This window comes from Rhopalosiphum padi, chromosome 4 (assembly GCF_020882245.1).
Source record: "Rhopalosiphum padi isolate XX-2018 chromosome 4, ASM2088224v1, whole genome shotgun sequence".
Lineage (NCBI taxonomy): Eukaryota > Metazoa > Arthropoda > Insecta > Hemiptera > Aphididae > Rhopalosiphum > Rhopalosiphum padi.
In genome coordinates, this window is record NC_083600.1 from 42,008,986 (window position 1) to 42,024,525 (window position 15,540).

The 15,540-nt window shown below is 27.8% G+C and overlaps 1 protein-coding gene across 3 annotated transcripts in view; it reads left to right on the forward strand.

Moving 5' to 3' along the window:
- The first annotated feature begins 1,005 nt into the window (after window positions 1-1,005).
- Window positions 1,006-15,540, forward strand: part of LOC132930238 (zinc finger protein 865-like) — a 39,643-nt gene continuing 25,108 nt past the window's right edge. The window contains exons 1-3 of one of the 3 annotated variants that reach the window (XM_060995991.1): window positions 1,014-1,510; window positions 1,839-1,897; window positions 7,060-7,710. In XM_060995991.1, coding sequence (XP_060851974.1) covers window positions 7,072-7,710 — 639 coding nt within the window. In that variant the 5' untranslated portion in view covers window positions 1,014-1,510; window positions 1,839-1,897; window positions 7,060-7,071. Of the gene's footprint in view, window positions 1,511-1,838; window positions 1,898-7,059; window positions 7,711-15,540 lie in introns of all 3 variants that reach the window. The other 2 variants (XM_060995992.1, XM_060995990.1) reach the window with 2 other exon arrangements.

Below are 15,540 nucleotides of genomic sequence, written 5' to 3' on the forward strand. Positions count from 1 at the left end.
ATTAAATGTATATATATATATTATATATACGGATCGAAAAATTGATTTCATCAGAAAACGATGTACATGGACTTTCGTACAAAACGTCATAAACGTGTTTTAGACGTGTCAGGCGTCGGACCGAAAGTCTTTTAAAAAAGATTTTTTTTTTAAGAAATATACAAATAATAACCATCGTCGTGAAAGGAATCGGCGTTGACGGTCCTAAACACGGATGTGTACGTGTGCGTATGAATATCATTATAATACGATATACGCATATAATCCGCAAACGGCAATTCGGTCGAACGGCCAATGGGAACGATCGTATAACCTATCTGTTGACGATAAAATACATATAATACATTATGTTGAATAAACGCGAGGCATTCATAACAGAAATAATATATACATATATATATTCACATTTATTTATATATGTGTGCGTGTACGAGCGCGCGCGCGCTTGAAACAAATTCGCGAACGTTTGATGACGCGTTACGCAACGCGAGGCGATCGGCCGAATATCACCTGCACGTGCGTGTAAAAAAAATCGCGAAATACGCGAATTTCCAAGGCGACCGGTTTTCGGCGGCGGGACGCCCAATGACGTTGCGGAGAGGTGGCGACGATGCCGCGGCGGCTATACACGGTCGCGGTGGGAGGTGAACGTACGGCGGCGGTTTCGCGGCACGGGATGGGTGGGTCGGGAAAGTGGGTGCGGATGCCGGGGCAGCGTCCTCGCCGCTGCGTCGAAGGTTCGTCTAGTGCCCCCTCTCACCCACTCGAAGCCCCGCGTACCCCTCGCACACGCGTGCACGCCAATCGGGGTACTCCGCCGCCAACGCCGCCGGTCGCGATATTCGCGGGTGCCCACCGCCCCACCACTCGTCCCCGACCCAGACCCAGGGCCCGCGTCGACCGGCCTACGCCGTCGTCACGACGAGGAGACGCGAGGGGGCCGCGGGAGCCGGCGTCTAAGCGGCGTTGTCAGTTTGGGCGCACCGCCGGCGCGACGTTTTTGCGCGCGCGTCCTATTCCGCCCGGTCGTTTCGTTTTTTGGCGCCGCGCGCTATACGGCACCAGTGCGGTGTACGCCAGCGCTCACAGTCACTCGATCAGTCGACCGGCAAAGTCATCGGAGGCCGGTTGAACTCCCATCGAAAGCGCGTGATAACGCACACACACACACACACTCACACACTCACTCACACACACACACTCACACTCTCACACACACATACACATACCAAATTTACACACATACACACATACACTTAAACAGGACATACACATGCTCACAAATATATGTACACACACACGCACGACATACGCGCGCGAACAGAAATATTCGCGAACGACGCGATTAGTGCGCTCGTCATACGCCGGCGACGTGTTATACCGGTTTGTGAAAAAAAAAAATAATTATAATAATAATAAAAAAATTTTTATCGTTCCGTGTGTCCTCTCTATCGAGTGCCGCCGTGTTACACGCACACTCCAGGCGCCAAAATGAATTCATATAGCTAAGGTATATTAAAGCAAAAAAAATAAAAAACAAAACAAAACAAAATCATAAGAAATTCAAAATACAAAAACATTTTTTACTATTTTTTTTTTTTTTTTTTTTATTAAAGTTTTATTTTGTATTTTGTATATAATAATTTATTATTGTTGTTGTTGTTGTTGTTGTTGTCTTTCGAACGTGCATTTCGTAAAAGGCGTTGCGGATCAGCTTTTTTTTTTATTATTAATATTTATTTTGGTGTGTGCATGCTCGGTGTGTCGGATTAGCCAAAGTGCAAACAAAATCGTGTTATATATACCTTTACAACCAAAATTCCGTGATATTTTATTAGCCGGTACTAATGGTGTTACGAAAAGGAATTTCGCGAAGGACGATAACTACTAACACACAGTGCGTATAACTATGTGATTTTTTTAAATTTTATTTTATATTTGTAATTAATTTTTATTGTCTGCAATCCGTGGATGACGCACATTCATATAAATATAAATATATATATATATGTGTGTGTGTGTGTATTGGCGTACAATGTCGATACTCGATAGCAGAATCGCAATTCGGCCAATGTACGCAGATATATATATATTATATATGCATATAAAATATACCGCCGACTATATTATATGGTGCTCATTTAAGGCAAATATATACATTTACATGTTGTAATCACTTATCAAACGCTTTCAAACTTTCATCTTCTTATCACTAAAATAAAATAAATGTTATCTGACATAAAATATTTTATATCTATAAGCATTACCAGAAAATATTTAAAATTCAATATTTTTTCAAATATTATTTGTATTCGAGATTGTTTATCTTTCAATTGAATAAAAATAATAATAAAATATATACATGTAATGTATATATAAATTTGTTATGGGCATGCGCGTCTTTAAATTGCATACACATAACGCCAGTTAACGAGAATTTACAGAGTTCATTACTCAATAATAATATTTATATAATCCACGATGAATAAATAGTAAAAATAATTATAAAAAATATTTCAATACAATACAATTAGAAAGATGATTTTTGTAGATACCTTTAAATTTCAAAATTTTATCCCGTCACTTTTAATTGATTTTGTACCGAACAAAATTTATTCAAAAATAGTCGATATTTCGATAAAAATTAGATTAACACTTTCAGCGTTTGCTAGTTTTCTCCATTTCTTGAATATAGAATTTATTGTCAAGTTTATAAAATTGTATATATGTTCTATTTCTATAAATTTCTAATCTATGACTGTTTAGTATTTTATATTTCCAACAAAAAATATTTTTTAAAAAACCTATATTGTAAAAATAGTAATCGCTCATCCATATGTATCAGACCCTAAAATTTTAGTAAAATTAAACTACATTTTTTTCACAACAATACAGTCGACACTGAGCTTATTAAGTAAAAACCAATTATCTATAATATATTATAAACTATAAAACAGTACAAATTTTTACTAATATTATTTTCGTTCCTAGTATAGACCTATTTATATCACACTACTTATTTGAGCATGCATTATACAGATTCACATTTTTTTTATGCTTTAAGTGTTTTAAACCTACAAATTATAATACTGTAAAACCATGGAGAACCAAGGTTATAAAATAATTATAAATCATCTGATTGGTTTTGAGTAGAAAGGACTTGCGAATACTACTTACCTGTAGAACACTCTAAGCCTTAGTGGTTCCCAAACGTTATGACAACGTGACCAAAATATTTAGTTGGTTCAATATTGTTGACCTATACAAATAAATAATATGTTTAAAAAAAAATAATATAACAATATTTGAAACTTTAGGTATCATATAACTACATTATAAAATATAAATTATAATATATTATTAATTGTATTATTGAATTAAAAAATAAATGAAATTACGAGACTATGCGTGACCCACAAATTGAGAACCGCTGCTCGTAGATCAAGAATAAGGATATTGTAAAAATTAAATAAAAATAAATTATATTCGTTTTTAAATTATAAATTGATTAAAAAAAATTAAAATACTTTTTTTGTTCGTAAATTTACATAAAACATATATATATATATATATCATGTACTATGTAGGCAATATTGAATTTGGAAAGGTAACATAAAAATTAAATTAACACGATCAAACTATAGAAAAACGAGAAAAAAGTTTCAGTTTATGAATTTCTAAATGTAATGAATAATTTTTTTTCAATATCTAAAATAATATATAATAAAGTTCAATTTTCAGAAATTCTATGCAATTCCCATACTTTATTTATAAAAAAGTTACAGTACAATTCTGTATACAGTCCTAAAATACTTCAATGATAAAAATGTAAGTTTTTATAATATTATTTTTATTATCGTTATGGGGCATATTTTTGAGAATACAATTTTTTAATTTCGTATTTGAATATAATAAATAAAATAATATTGTCAAAACAAAATTTGATTTAAATTAAGTTGTTGGTAAAGAATAAAGTGATAAAATACTACAAATTTGTATTTGAATACATTTTATACGTAGAACGAAAACTAATTAACATTATCATTTAGTAAATAATATAGAGTTGACTCAAATAAAAATCAATGGATGATAAATTAGGTGTTCGTACTTCGTAATAATAAATACATACAGTGATTGCATAGGAAGAGCGGAATAAGGTTTACATTTTAAGGGAAAAGACATCTAATGTAACCGTAAAAAATTGTATCTAGAATAAGACTATGACCAGCCAATCAAGTGACCAGAAGGTAATAATAATGAAAACGTGTTTTTATCTATACTAATTTTTTAATTTAATATTATAATTTTATCGAAAGTTGAACATAAATACTCGTTGAGAAAAATAAACTCCTATAAACCAACTCACCAATGCTTTTACTAATTTGTGGGGTGTATTGCCTACTTTTTCAATCCAGTTTAATAGATTTCTTTCTTAAAATAAATATATAGATTCTTTTAGAACAAAAAAGTTATATACAATATACATACGGATCTTGAATTATTTTATAAATATAAAATTAAAGAATATTTCTCTTGATTGCATTTTTTATAACTCGTTTCATTCGATCATAGGGGTTTCAATAGAGATACAACAATCAATTGAATCAAAACTAATTTTTATCTGACTATAATTCCACCTTAAAAATAATGATAATAGGGAGGTAAATAGAGTAACGTACCCATATACATAATACATATATATATATATATATATATATAAATCATTAGTTTATAATAACTCATAATTTACATAACATTATTATTTTTACTTATTTAGTACGGTATTATAGATAAAACAACTAAGACCAATATTTACAAGGAAACAATATACCTATATAAACAGAATTAACATTTATTTGGCTGAAAATTGAATCTAGTACAATAACAGTCAAATATAACCTAACTTAAGAAAGACTATTATATTGTATGGTTCAAACTTATGAATATCATACATTTTACTGAAATCATTATTTTAAACACTTAAAATATAAATGTCGAAATCTTCTCTTCAACATATATATATTGTTATCATGATTTATTTTATATTAAAAAATAATGTGAAAATTATTATACAAATAAAAACAAACTGTCACTTATATTATATTATATTATTGTATTTAGTTGTTAATTAAACAAATGTTTTCATTGTTTTTATGATAAATTTTTATTAATTTTTTATGTTACACTTCTTTATTTTCTTGAGTACAATAAACGAGTATACAAATGTATAATATACATAATATATTAATATTCTAGTTGAATTGAAAAAAAATATCTGAAGCATTCTGTATATAAATTGTATCTATATTTTTAACTTCATAAATTATCTATAAATAGTATTTTATTAATAAGATTAAAGTAAATAAATATTTCACTATGTCGTAATAGTAACTGTTTAATAATGACTATAGGTCGAGTTCAGTGATAAAGTACTTATTAGTGTATGGTTTTTACGATGATCGATTCATAATAATTATCTTTATAGCATAGTAACGATCAAATTTCCAATTGATTGTCAAACACTGTAATAAACATTTTTTTTTAATCCGTTCGCTTATTTATTTTTCTAAAATATACCTACTATATGTCTGTACATATGCTATGATAATTAATATAAATATAAAATCTGGTGTTTAATTTAAGCGGTAGCTAGGTGTGTGGTGTATGGATTAGTCGGTAACTAAGTTTAGTTCTAATTAAATTTTGTTCTTTTTTGATTAGATTATTAAAATAAATTGTATAAATTATAATCAATAACAGTTATTATAGCATATAATCAACGTTGACAATTAGTTTTAAAAAGCCTCATCAATATTTTTATCAACACGAATGTTAAGATTTTTGATTCATAAAGTTGGCAAGAAATAATTAAATTTAAAAAACGTTGTTTATAATATTTCATTTACATACCCACATTAAAAATTATGAGTTCGTTTTCAAATTTGTTGAATAAAATATAAATACCATTATATTTTATAGTGATTAAAGTAGGATAGGTTAAGATTGTGTGTCGTGTGTATATTTATAATAATCTAAAGTACCGCCATAGTTTTCTATTTATCATTAAAATAATGTACAAATATTGACTTCGGTGGTTTAATAAAGTATTGTTATAGATTTGAATAAATGATTTATGACGAGAGCGATGGAAATATATACCTATATACTTTATGTTATATAAACAATACACACACCTAAACGTTGATTATCATTAAGTCAACGGCTATGTATTGGAGAATTATACAGCTACACTGCCCGCAATATCATAACGTTATAACTTATACACACATCAAGCTAGCTTGCTGTAGGTGGTTTGATAGTACAATTGTCAATTGTACACCCGATCTATAAAATGAATACAGATAAGAATTTTTTACGGCAATAGGTAGTGAAGTGAAATAAGAAATATATCATAAATAAATTGAAAACAATTAATAATAATGGCCAGGACACTTCAGTAATTCAAAATTAATTATGACGAGCTCGTATGATTTTACTGATGTCGGTCCTTATATCACTCGTCGTGTTTATGTCGAAAAAATACGTTTTTCACAAAAGCATTTTTTTTTTTTTATAATATTATTAGTTATAATAATAATAATACATTTATTGCAACATCACAAGTTTTTACATCAAATTTTACAATTATAAATACAATATTGCTATACCCCCGGTAAGCAAAGCTTGTGCTGGGGGAGCAGTTCTTAAGAATATAAAAGAGAACAATATTATATAATACAATTTGGTATATGAATAAATAAATAGTATGTAGAGTCAAAAATATAGGAATACAGTGGATCATTTCATTATGTATATATAAGATACATAAATCTTTTCAATTGTCGAATAAGTCCGCTTAATATGATATGCAAAGTGTGTATGGTTCGATTCGGTGATAATATGTACGAAGCGAAACCTCGTGGGTCATACTGAGTGACACGTGGTTTCCCGAGGGAAATCCAGAAAAGTATATGCGTGTGCTTGTGCTGCGTATCATATATATTATTATAATGATATTATATACAACATAGTAAACGTGTGCTTTTGTTCGTTACACAGGCTGTCTCAGACATGGGAAGCGAGCACTACTGTCTCCGGTGGAACAATCATCAGAACAACCTGCTGGGCGTATTCAGTCAACTGCTCCAAGAAGAGTCCCTCGTGGACGTGACGCTCGCCTGTTCGGAAGAAGGCCGACTGATCCGCGCCCACAAGGTAGTGTTATCCGCGTGCAGCGCGTACTTCAAGGCACTGTTCCTGGACCACCCGACCCGGCACCCGATTGTGGTGCTCAAAGACGTTCAATTCTCCGAACTCCGTGACCTGGTCGAGTTTATGTACCGGGGCGAAGTGAACGTGGACCACCGACAGCTAACCACCCTGCTGAAGACGGCCGAGAGTCTAAAGGTCAAGGGGCTGGCCGACATGGCTCGCCCCAGTGACGGCGACGATGACACCGTCGGCGACCGCGTCGAGCTGGTGCCCGCCGACCGGGATGACGAGCCCATGGAACCGGAAGACCTGCGACCATTGAGCCGATGCCGGACGCCGGTGCCGGCCGAGAGCCGTACCCCGTCGCCACCGCCCACCGAAAGCGACGACAACCTGTCCATGCAAAGCGAACCCAGCGACATGACCACTGTCTGCAGGCACGACGACCAACCGTCCCCGTCCGGTTCCGGTCTGCCGCCAGTTCAGCAAGTACCTTTGGTAAGTTTTTTTTTCTTTCACAACACATTTTTATACGATTCTCGCTTTTATACTCGTATGATATTATATAATATATTTAACATACCTATCTTTCGTTTGTTAATTTCATCTTTCAATTTTTTCGCCGTCAGTTCTGACTCTGATGTCACGATATCGATGAGATTCCAATATATTGATTTTTACATATATATTATATATACAATAAACGATATTTCTTTTTTCTTTAATGCGTAGCGAACACGACGCACCGCGGTCACAGACATAATATAATAATACCAACGAGGTGTCGAATGTAACACAATTTACGACGCTGATAATAATATTATTTTCATAAAAACTACGTGTAAGGAATTATATTTTTTTTCATTCGGTCAACTTCTTTTAAAATCGATCGTTTCCCCGGAGTTGCGTATTTGATATGTATATATGTATATATGATAAATATGTGATGAGTATAAATCCCCGTCGCCGATCAAAGGAACTCATACCTATCAGCCCTTGTAATTGGATTACGTTGACAAATATATCAGATGATGATTTTATTCGTTCAAGATAGGCGACCCGTAAACTTCTCGGATTACGTTTAAGAACAACGCGTAAAGGTGAGAATATTCGAAAACAATACCGTTCGATCTCAGGTATAGGTAAACATTCAATGTATCGAGAAATCGCAAACACTCGCGATTGTATTTTATTCGTTCGCGCCCTCCAAATGTCTATTTTACACTACTTCCGTTATTATATACCTGCGCGTGTGAAGGGTGTCAATTTTAAATCTGTAACACGTCATGACTTTGCTGCTATACCTATATTATTAATACAATGTGGCACTCCAGTAATTCTATGGTGTGCGCGTGTGTGTGCTCGCGGGCGAGCGCACGCAATAATTTAGTTTATCTTAGTAAAATCATAATACAAATTACGTACCCATACTCAACATTACAAAAGTCATTTTAATTATAAAACGCAGTTAACATTTATTTATTTTTCTCAGAAATTCAATATTTTATTCCTACTCAAATATAACATAAATAACGGATCAATAACACTCAACAAATCAAATATAATGGTTTAATAACAATTGATTTCTGATTGCATTGACATGACATACATTTAATATTTTTCTGAGTTGACAGAATATTGAATAAAAAGTAATTAGTATTATTTTATTGGTTCGATTATTTTGATAATGAACAGACCTAAAAATGTGTATGTTATATTATATATGTATATTGAAATTATCGGTTAAAGGATTCCATTTCTTTAAAACACCGCTAACAATTACCCAATGTTTATGTTTTCAATTTTGGATATATTAATTTTTATTTATTTTGTTTTTGTTTTTTTACTGTTATAATAACTAATTGTTTTAATTACATCTACCGAATTTGAATGTATGTTAATTTTTTTTTAACAATGACACTTTTATGAGGAATTTTAAATTAAATTCCTATTATGGCTAAAGAGAAAGTATTTACAAGTACCTATTTCAGTAACAAAAGTACAAAACGACCTTTTACTTATTATATTGGATTAATTACTTTAAATATTTAAATGACAAAATTATATTATAATAAACTTATTATGTATTATCTATCAATCTATCATAAATATCATTAAATGTTCAATAAAAACAAATAAAAAGTAACAGTTTGAAATATAATATATCTAAAAATCATTAATATTTTCAAAATAGTTTTTGTTACATTTCATTGAGTAAATATAACAAATATAAAATCGGCATTACATTTTAAAGACTTCAGTTCAACTTGTGTAGCAATTTATATAATCGTTTTTATTACAAGAAAATAAAAACATACATAAATAATATCATACGAGTAAAGCAGTAAAATGTTTTTGATATAATCTCATCATTATAGTAATTTTAGATAATAACTGTGAACTTTTGATTTTAAGTTATCCTATATACATTTTTATAATTTTATAATATGGTCGGGTATACATTATATTAGCATTTTCTATTGAAGCATATCGACACATATTTGTTTAATTGTATCATGTTAAATAATAATTCGTTAAGATTATCTTTAACTTACTGTTTAACGTATTAAGTTAATTAGTAAGCATATCTTGAAAATAACTTCTCTTATAGGTAGTGAATTATAATACTATGAAAGAATACATTTTAACTTAATTTTCAAATCTAAAAATAATATCTATTTTATCTGATTTTTTTAGTTCGTTAAAAAAATAATCATGTTAAATATTGTGGTAACATATTTACGTTTTTTTCATTTAAATAAGATATTTTATAGGACATATTGTTTATTTAATTTGTTAAATGTAATTATTTATTTACGTGAAAAATCATTTAAATTGTACTTAAGTTATAGACTTGTATAAAAAGTACTTCAACTCACAATTATTATTTTATAATAATTTTAAATTCAAAATTAGTTTTCTTTTATAGTTACGTAGTTAACCCTAATATTATGTATATATATTGTATACACTTGGATTTGAAATTTAATCATTTTTAGTACTTTTAAGAGCTAAATTTTCAATATTCCATAATGTATATTGTATATTGAAGATAAACTAATGAAATTATGTCAATAACATGAAATTACCAGTAGGTATGCACGTTTTAAATAACATATATTTTTGTTATTTTGTCGTGATTCAAAGAATAATAACGATGTTATAGCCATTTAAGTAGGTATAGCATGTATAATAACAGGCGGTAATTAATAATAATGAAAAATATACCACGTATAATTTTATCAGTTTTTGGTAGTAAATAATATATTATTTTAAATAGTTTTCATTCTAAAGTGAAAAAAATAATATTGATTTAACTTACTAAGTTTTTACTTTTTTTTTTTTTTTAATATTATAAGTTCTGGCACAGAACGTTTCGTAAACATCACTATCACTACTGTTTAGAGTTTATATCGATTAGAATCGAATTCAGTTGGTACTTTGGCGAGTCTGATTTTCTCTGTATTTTCATGTTTAATATTTTCCCAATCATAATGAAACATTTTCGTAACCATCAACAAATTTTGTTAATATTTCAGATAAATAGTTTTTTAAATATGATGATTTATCATTACTTTTGACTTGTGGCGTTATCACTTATCACAATAACACCATTATACGTATGCTGAAATGAGCGAAACAAAATAAGTTCTTAATATCCTTGGTCTTTATATTCTGGATATCTAAAGTAATTTATGAATTAATAGAATTTATAATTATAAGTATCAAATCTTGGCATTTGAATACAAGGCTACCTTACCGTATTCATTAAAATATTAATTAAAATGTAGTAAATGTTGAAAAACTGTACTTACTGAGTATTTATTTTTTAAAAGAAATTGAAAATTGTATAAAGTTATTTATAATAATTATACAATAAGTACTATCAGACATATAGAGTAGAGTAAACTCATATAAGATCCAATATAATTTATTTGTATTTTATATGCTTAAATAAGTATTAACTAGTATGCTTTTATCATGAACCAATTTAACAAAATCGATAATTTTATTTGAATTTTTAATAAAACACTACGCGTATGACAATGTAATAAAAAAGTATCTCTCTCTCTATATATATATATATACAATATTCATATCTTAAATCAACATAATTATTGTTTATCATATTTTAATCATAAATAAAGGTTGCTGACGTTGCTGTTAAAATTATTATTAGGTACCTACCTACATGTTTTATTTACAACAAAATAAATAATTTTAACATCATACAATTATAATTTTTGTAAACAAATAGATTTATATTAAATTGGATTTAAATACTCTCAATAAAATAATTAAATATATCAATATTACGTAATAATCTATATGTAGTATTACACTATTTACTATGCTTAATATAATATTTTGAAATGTTTAAAGTATATTATACTGTCACTGTGTGCATAATTGTTAGGTATAAAATGTTATTTATCTGTCAAGTATTTTATTTTTAACCAGTATAGACATATTTGAAGGTCTACATTAAAAATTATTAGTTTAAGCCTAAGATATGATGCAGTCTGTAAATTTATGATATCTAAATTAAAAAAAAAATCACAAAAGTTTACAAAATATTAAGTAGGTGTTCTAATTTAATTATATAGTGTATAACACTATGCGTATATAAAATATTAAACTAATCAAAATAAGTTTGCTTAATAATAAGATAATTACTTGAAATGGAAAGAAAATACCAATATAATTTTAAATTTTGAACAGTTTATTAATAATACAATAATATGTTGGTTCTAAACATTAAGAAGTACTAATATGGTAATATGTGAACATAATATATAATTAAATCGACCATCAAATTTCGTAAAAATATAAAATTATTCAATAAAATTTCGGTAATGTTGTATCTCAGAATATAATTTATAATTAAATTTCATAATTATGAATATTTCATGAATATATTCAATATTTTCTACCAATAGCTAGGTATTAAAAATAATTCAAATATATTCTTAATATCACCGGTAGATTACATACAGCATGATTGCCGTCATTTAATAGTTTCAAAATAAACCAAAACAATAAATAAAAAGAGTGCATAAATAATATTAAATTTTAATAACAAATAATAAATAGCAAATAGTATGCAGAGTTCTGTACTCCAGAAATTAAATATAACACAGGTCCATTTTAACAACACGTGAAATTATATTCTCAAAAATATCAATAAATCTAAAATAATAAGCCTAATAAAGTAACAAAATGTAAATGTATTAATTTATTTAACATTTTTAACATTTTTGTTTAATTTTTATTTAATATTCTAATATTATAACTTATTTTTACCAAATAAAAACGCAATTGCCTAATTGTTTACACCCTTGAAAACTAAGCAAATGTCTAATTGACCTTTCGTCGAGATCGGCCTTGAAAAAAGTTATAATATTTAGGACGTTGCACCTGAATTAACCAGAACCCGAAATACCCTAAACAATTTTAACACTAGAATTTTTTTCAGAATATCTGAAATCTAATTCAATCAATATATTACAATTCGGATGCAAAACAGAAATATAATTATTTTATAGCCAATAAGATGTCCGTAACACGAAAGTTCTTTTTTATGCGCAAATAATAAAATAGCAAAATCATAAGTTCCGACTTTGAAATGACTAATGACTTATTTTTTGCATACTTTATAACCAGGAAATCCTTCACGCATATTTGATCATGAATATGCATTGATGTTCAAAAATGTAATTCGGTAACTTAAAGTGCGTGTTTAATTAAGACATGAAATTCAGAGAGCAGAGATAAATAACATGACCCAAATGTATATTTGAACCCAAGTATATATTTCCCAATTTATTATTTTTATGATAATTTATAATTAAGACTTAAAAATATGGAGAAATAAGTTTTTTGAGTGAGTATTTCTTTATTCTAATAGGATATATTTTAAAAATTAATAAGTAATTGTATTATATATTTCATTTTAAAATATTTATTAATTTCCTCGACGTATAAAATTGTACGTATACTCATAATAATTCAATTTTTTTAATCTATATAAATATATACGAGTATATTACAAATAAAAATTATTATTTCAATAGAAAAATAATACATAAATTCATTACTTACCAAATAATTGTCCAACCTAATTTAAAAGTTAATTAGGTTTTCTTATATTTAAAAGTCTCTTTTATCAATGCTTATATAGGTTATAATTTTTTTTTTAAACGTAGTCTTGTATATTATAGTCGTTTGTCTAATTTATTATAGTTATCAGTTAAATACTTAAAGTAAATAATTTTCCTTGATTAAATTTTGAAAAATCAAGAACTCTTGATATTTTTATTCTTATCAAAATTAGAGTAAACTTTAATTAAATTTGTTAAAGCCTAATTTTTTTTAAGAAATCAGCATTTTAATAAAAATTTTAGTAATTATAATAAAATATTACTATAATTATTTTTAACATACATTCTTTAACTATGTAGTTAATAATATATATATATATAAATTTATAAATTATGTATTACGTTTATGTCGTCCAAAGTGTTATGCAATACAACCCCAACTTTGAACTAATATGTGTAAAAAATAAAATTTCTAATCTCATTACTTTCCTCTGAAAACTTATTTCTAATGCAATAATGCAATTGCATTAAAATAAGAATTAAATTTCAAAATCCAGTGATTAAATTATTATATTTGGGTTCATAATATGATATTTTTCAACCCTTAGTGTAGTACATAATATAATATTTAATCTATACACACTACACATATATAGTATATTTAATTAATAACAGCTGTTTTTAGTCATTACATAATTTATACTCATTAACGATACACTACATGTTAACATCTTTAACTTAGAATGGTGTGATTTCGGAATACTTTACAAAATTTTAATCTACTACTTCGATCATCTAAACTTGAAATACTAAAAATCCAACTACTCGTCAAAATTTCGATATCTATGCAACAAAAAAATTGTGTTATCAATAATTATCATTCAAAAAAATAAAAAATAATTTCCTTTATAAAGCATTATTTTATTTTGACTCTAAATTTTGTATGAAAAATATTTTCAAAAATTATTTTTTAAATGAGTGATATTTGATAAATGAAAACCCAGCAACATCTTAAAAAACGAACAACCCATTCATCAGCACTTCACTATACTACCCACAATTTTAAGATCTTATCTTTATAATTTCTCTAAACTTTTGACCATAACATTAAAATTAATTAATTTAACCCATATTACCTATAATATTTATTAAGTATACACTTTTATATTATTATCCTTTATACAATACATGCATTTTATTTTGTTCACATAAATTAAATAAGAATAACACTTATAATTATATTTTAGCGTTTAACGCCAGCTTTAAAAATCACACATCTGATATAATTGATATAAAGGTATCATACATAGAGTCGTCACGCGATTTTTACAATAATAATTGTCCTCAAATTCCACGTTTTTGACCGATTTGGCCTTGTCTTTTCTCGTCTTAACGAATATTTTCGTATTGTACAATGCATTATGTAAACTCTGAACAAAGGTTTTACAGCCTTGAAACATGTTTTAGTACATTAAGAGCATTCGTATCACGTATTATATGAAATTATCTGGGGTAACTTCTTTTTAATTTAATTTTTGGCATTCAATGTTGATACTCTCATGAAAATTAACTTTTTTTGGTATAGTTTCATCTTTTAGAATAACATATTTACTCTTCTATGTAAATTTTAAGGTATTCTGCATTTAAATAATAATACTTTCGGATTTTCTATACTTATATTATAAACAGTATATGACAGCTATATATATATTTTAATTAAAAACCTTCAACTAATGATTTTTGACATTTATTTTAGTCTCTAGTTTTATATAATATTTATATTAACTGTTTGTGTACATACTAAATGTTTAAGTTTGGAATAATTTATTAATTAGTTTCCTAGTTAGTTTTATTAATTCTATACAATTAATGATAAATAATTTATTTTTTGCTGGTTTCAAAAAGAGAAAATGCTCGGAGTTTGATAATAACATATTACAAGAAAAGAAACTTTAGTTTTTATTAAAGAGTGTTACCTCTTCAGTCTTCAATGAATAATAAGTTACGAGTATTTATATAGAATATAGATAGTAGCTTTATTCAAAACTGAAGTAAAAATAAATTGTTCTTTACATTTTAAAATCTATTATTTTTAATAATTATCAGAGAAAAAATATAAAAATATCTCTACTACTTGAATTTTTGTTAAAACGTGAATCATTACAAATACAATACATTGACACATTACCTCTAGAATACCCGTTAAAGTGGCTTACTCAAGATTAAA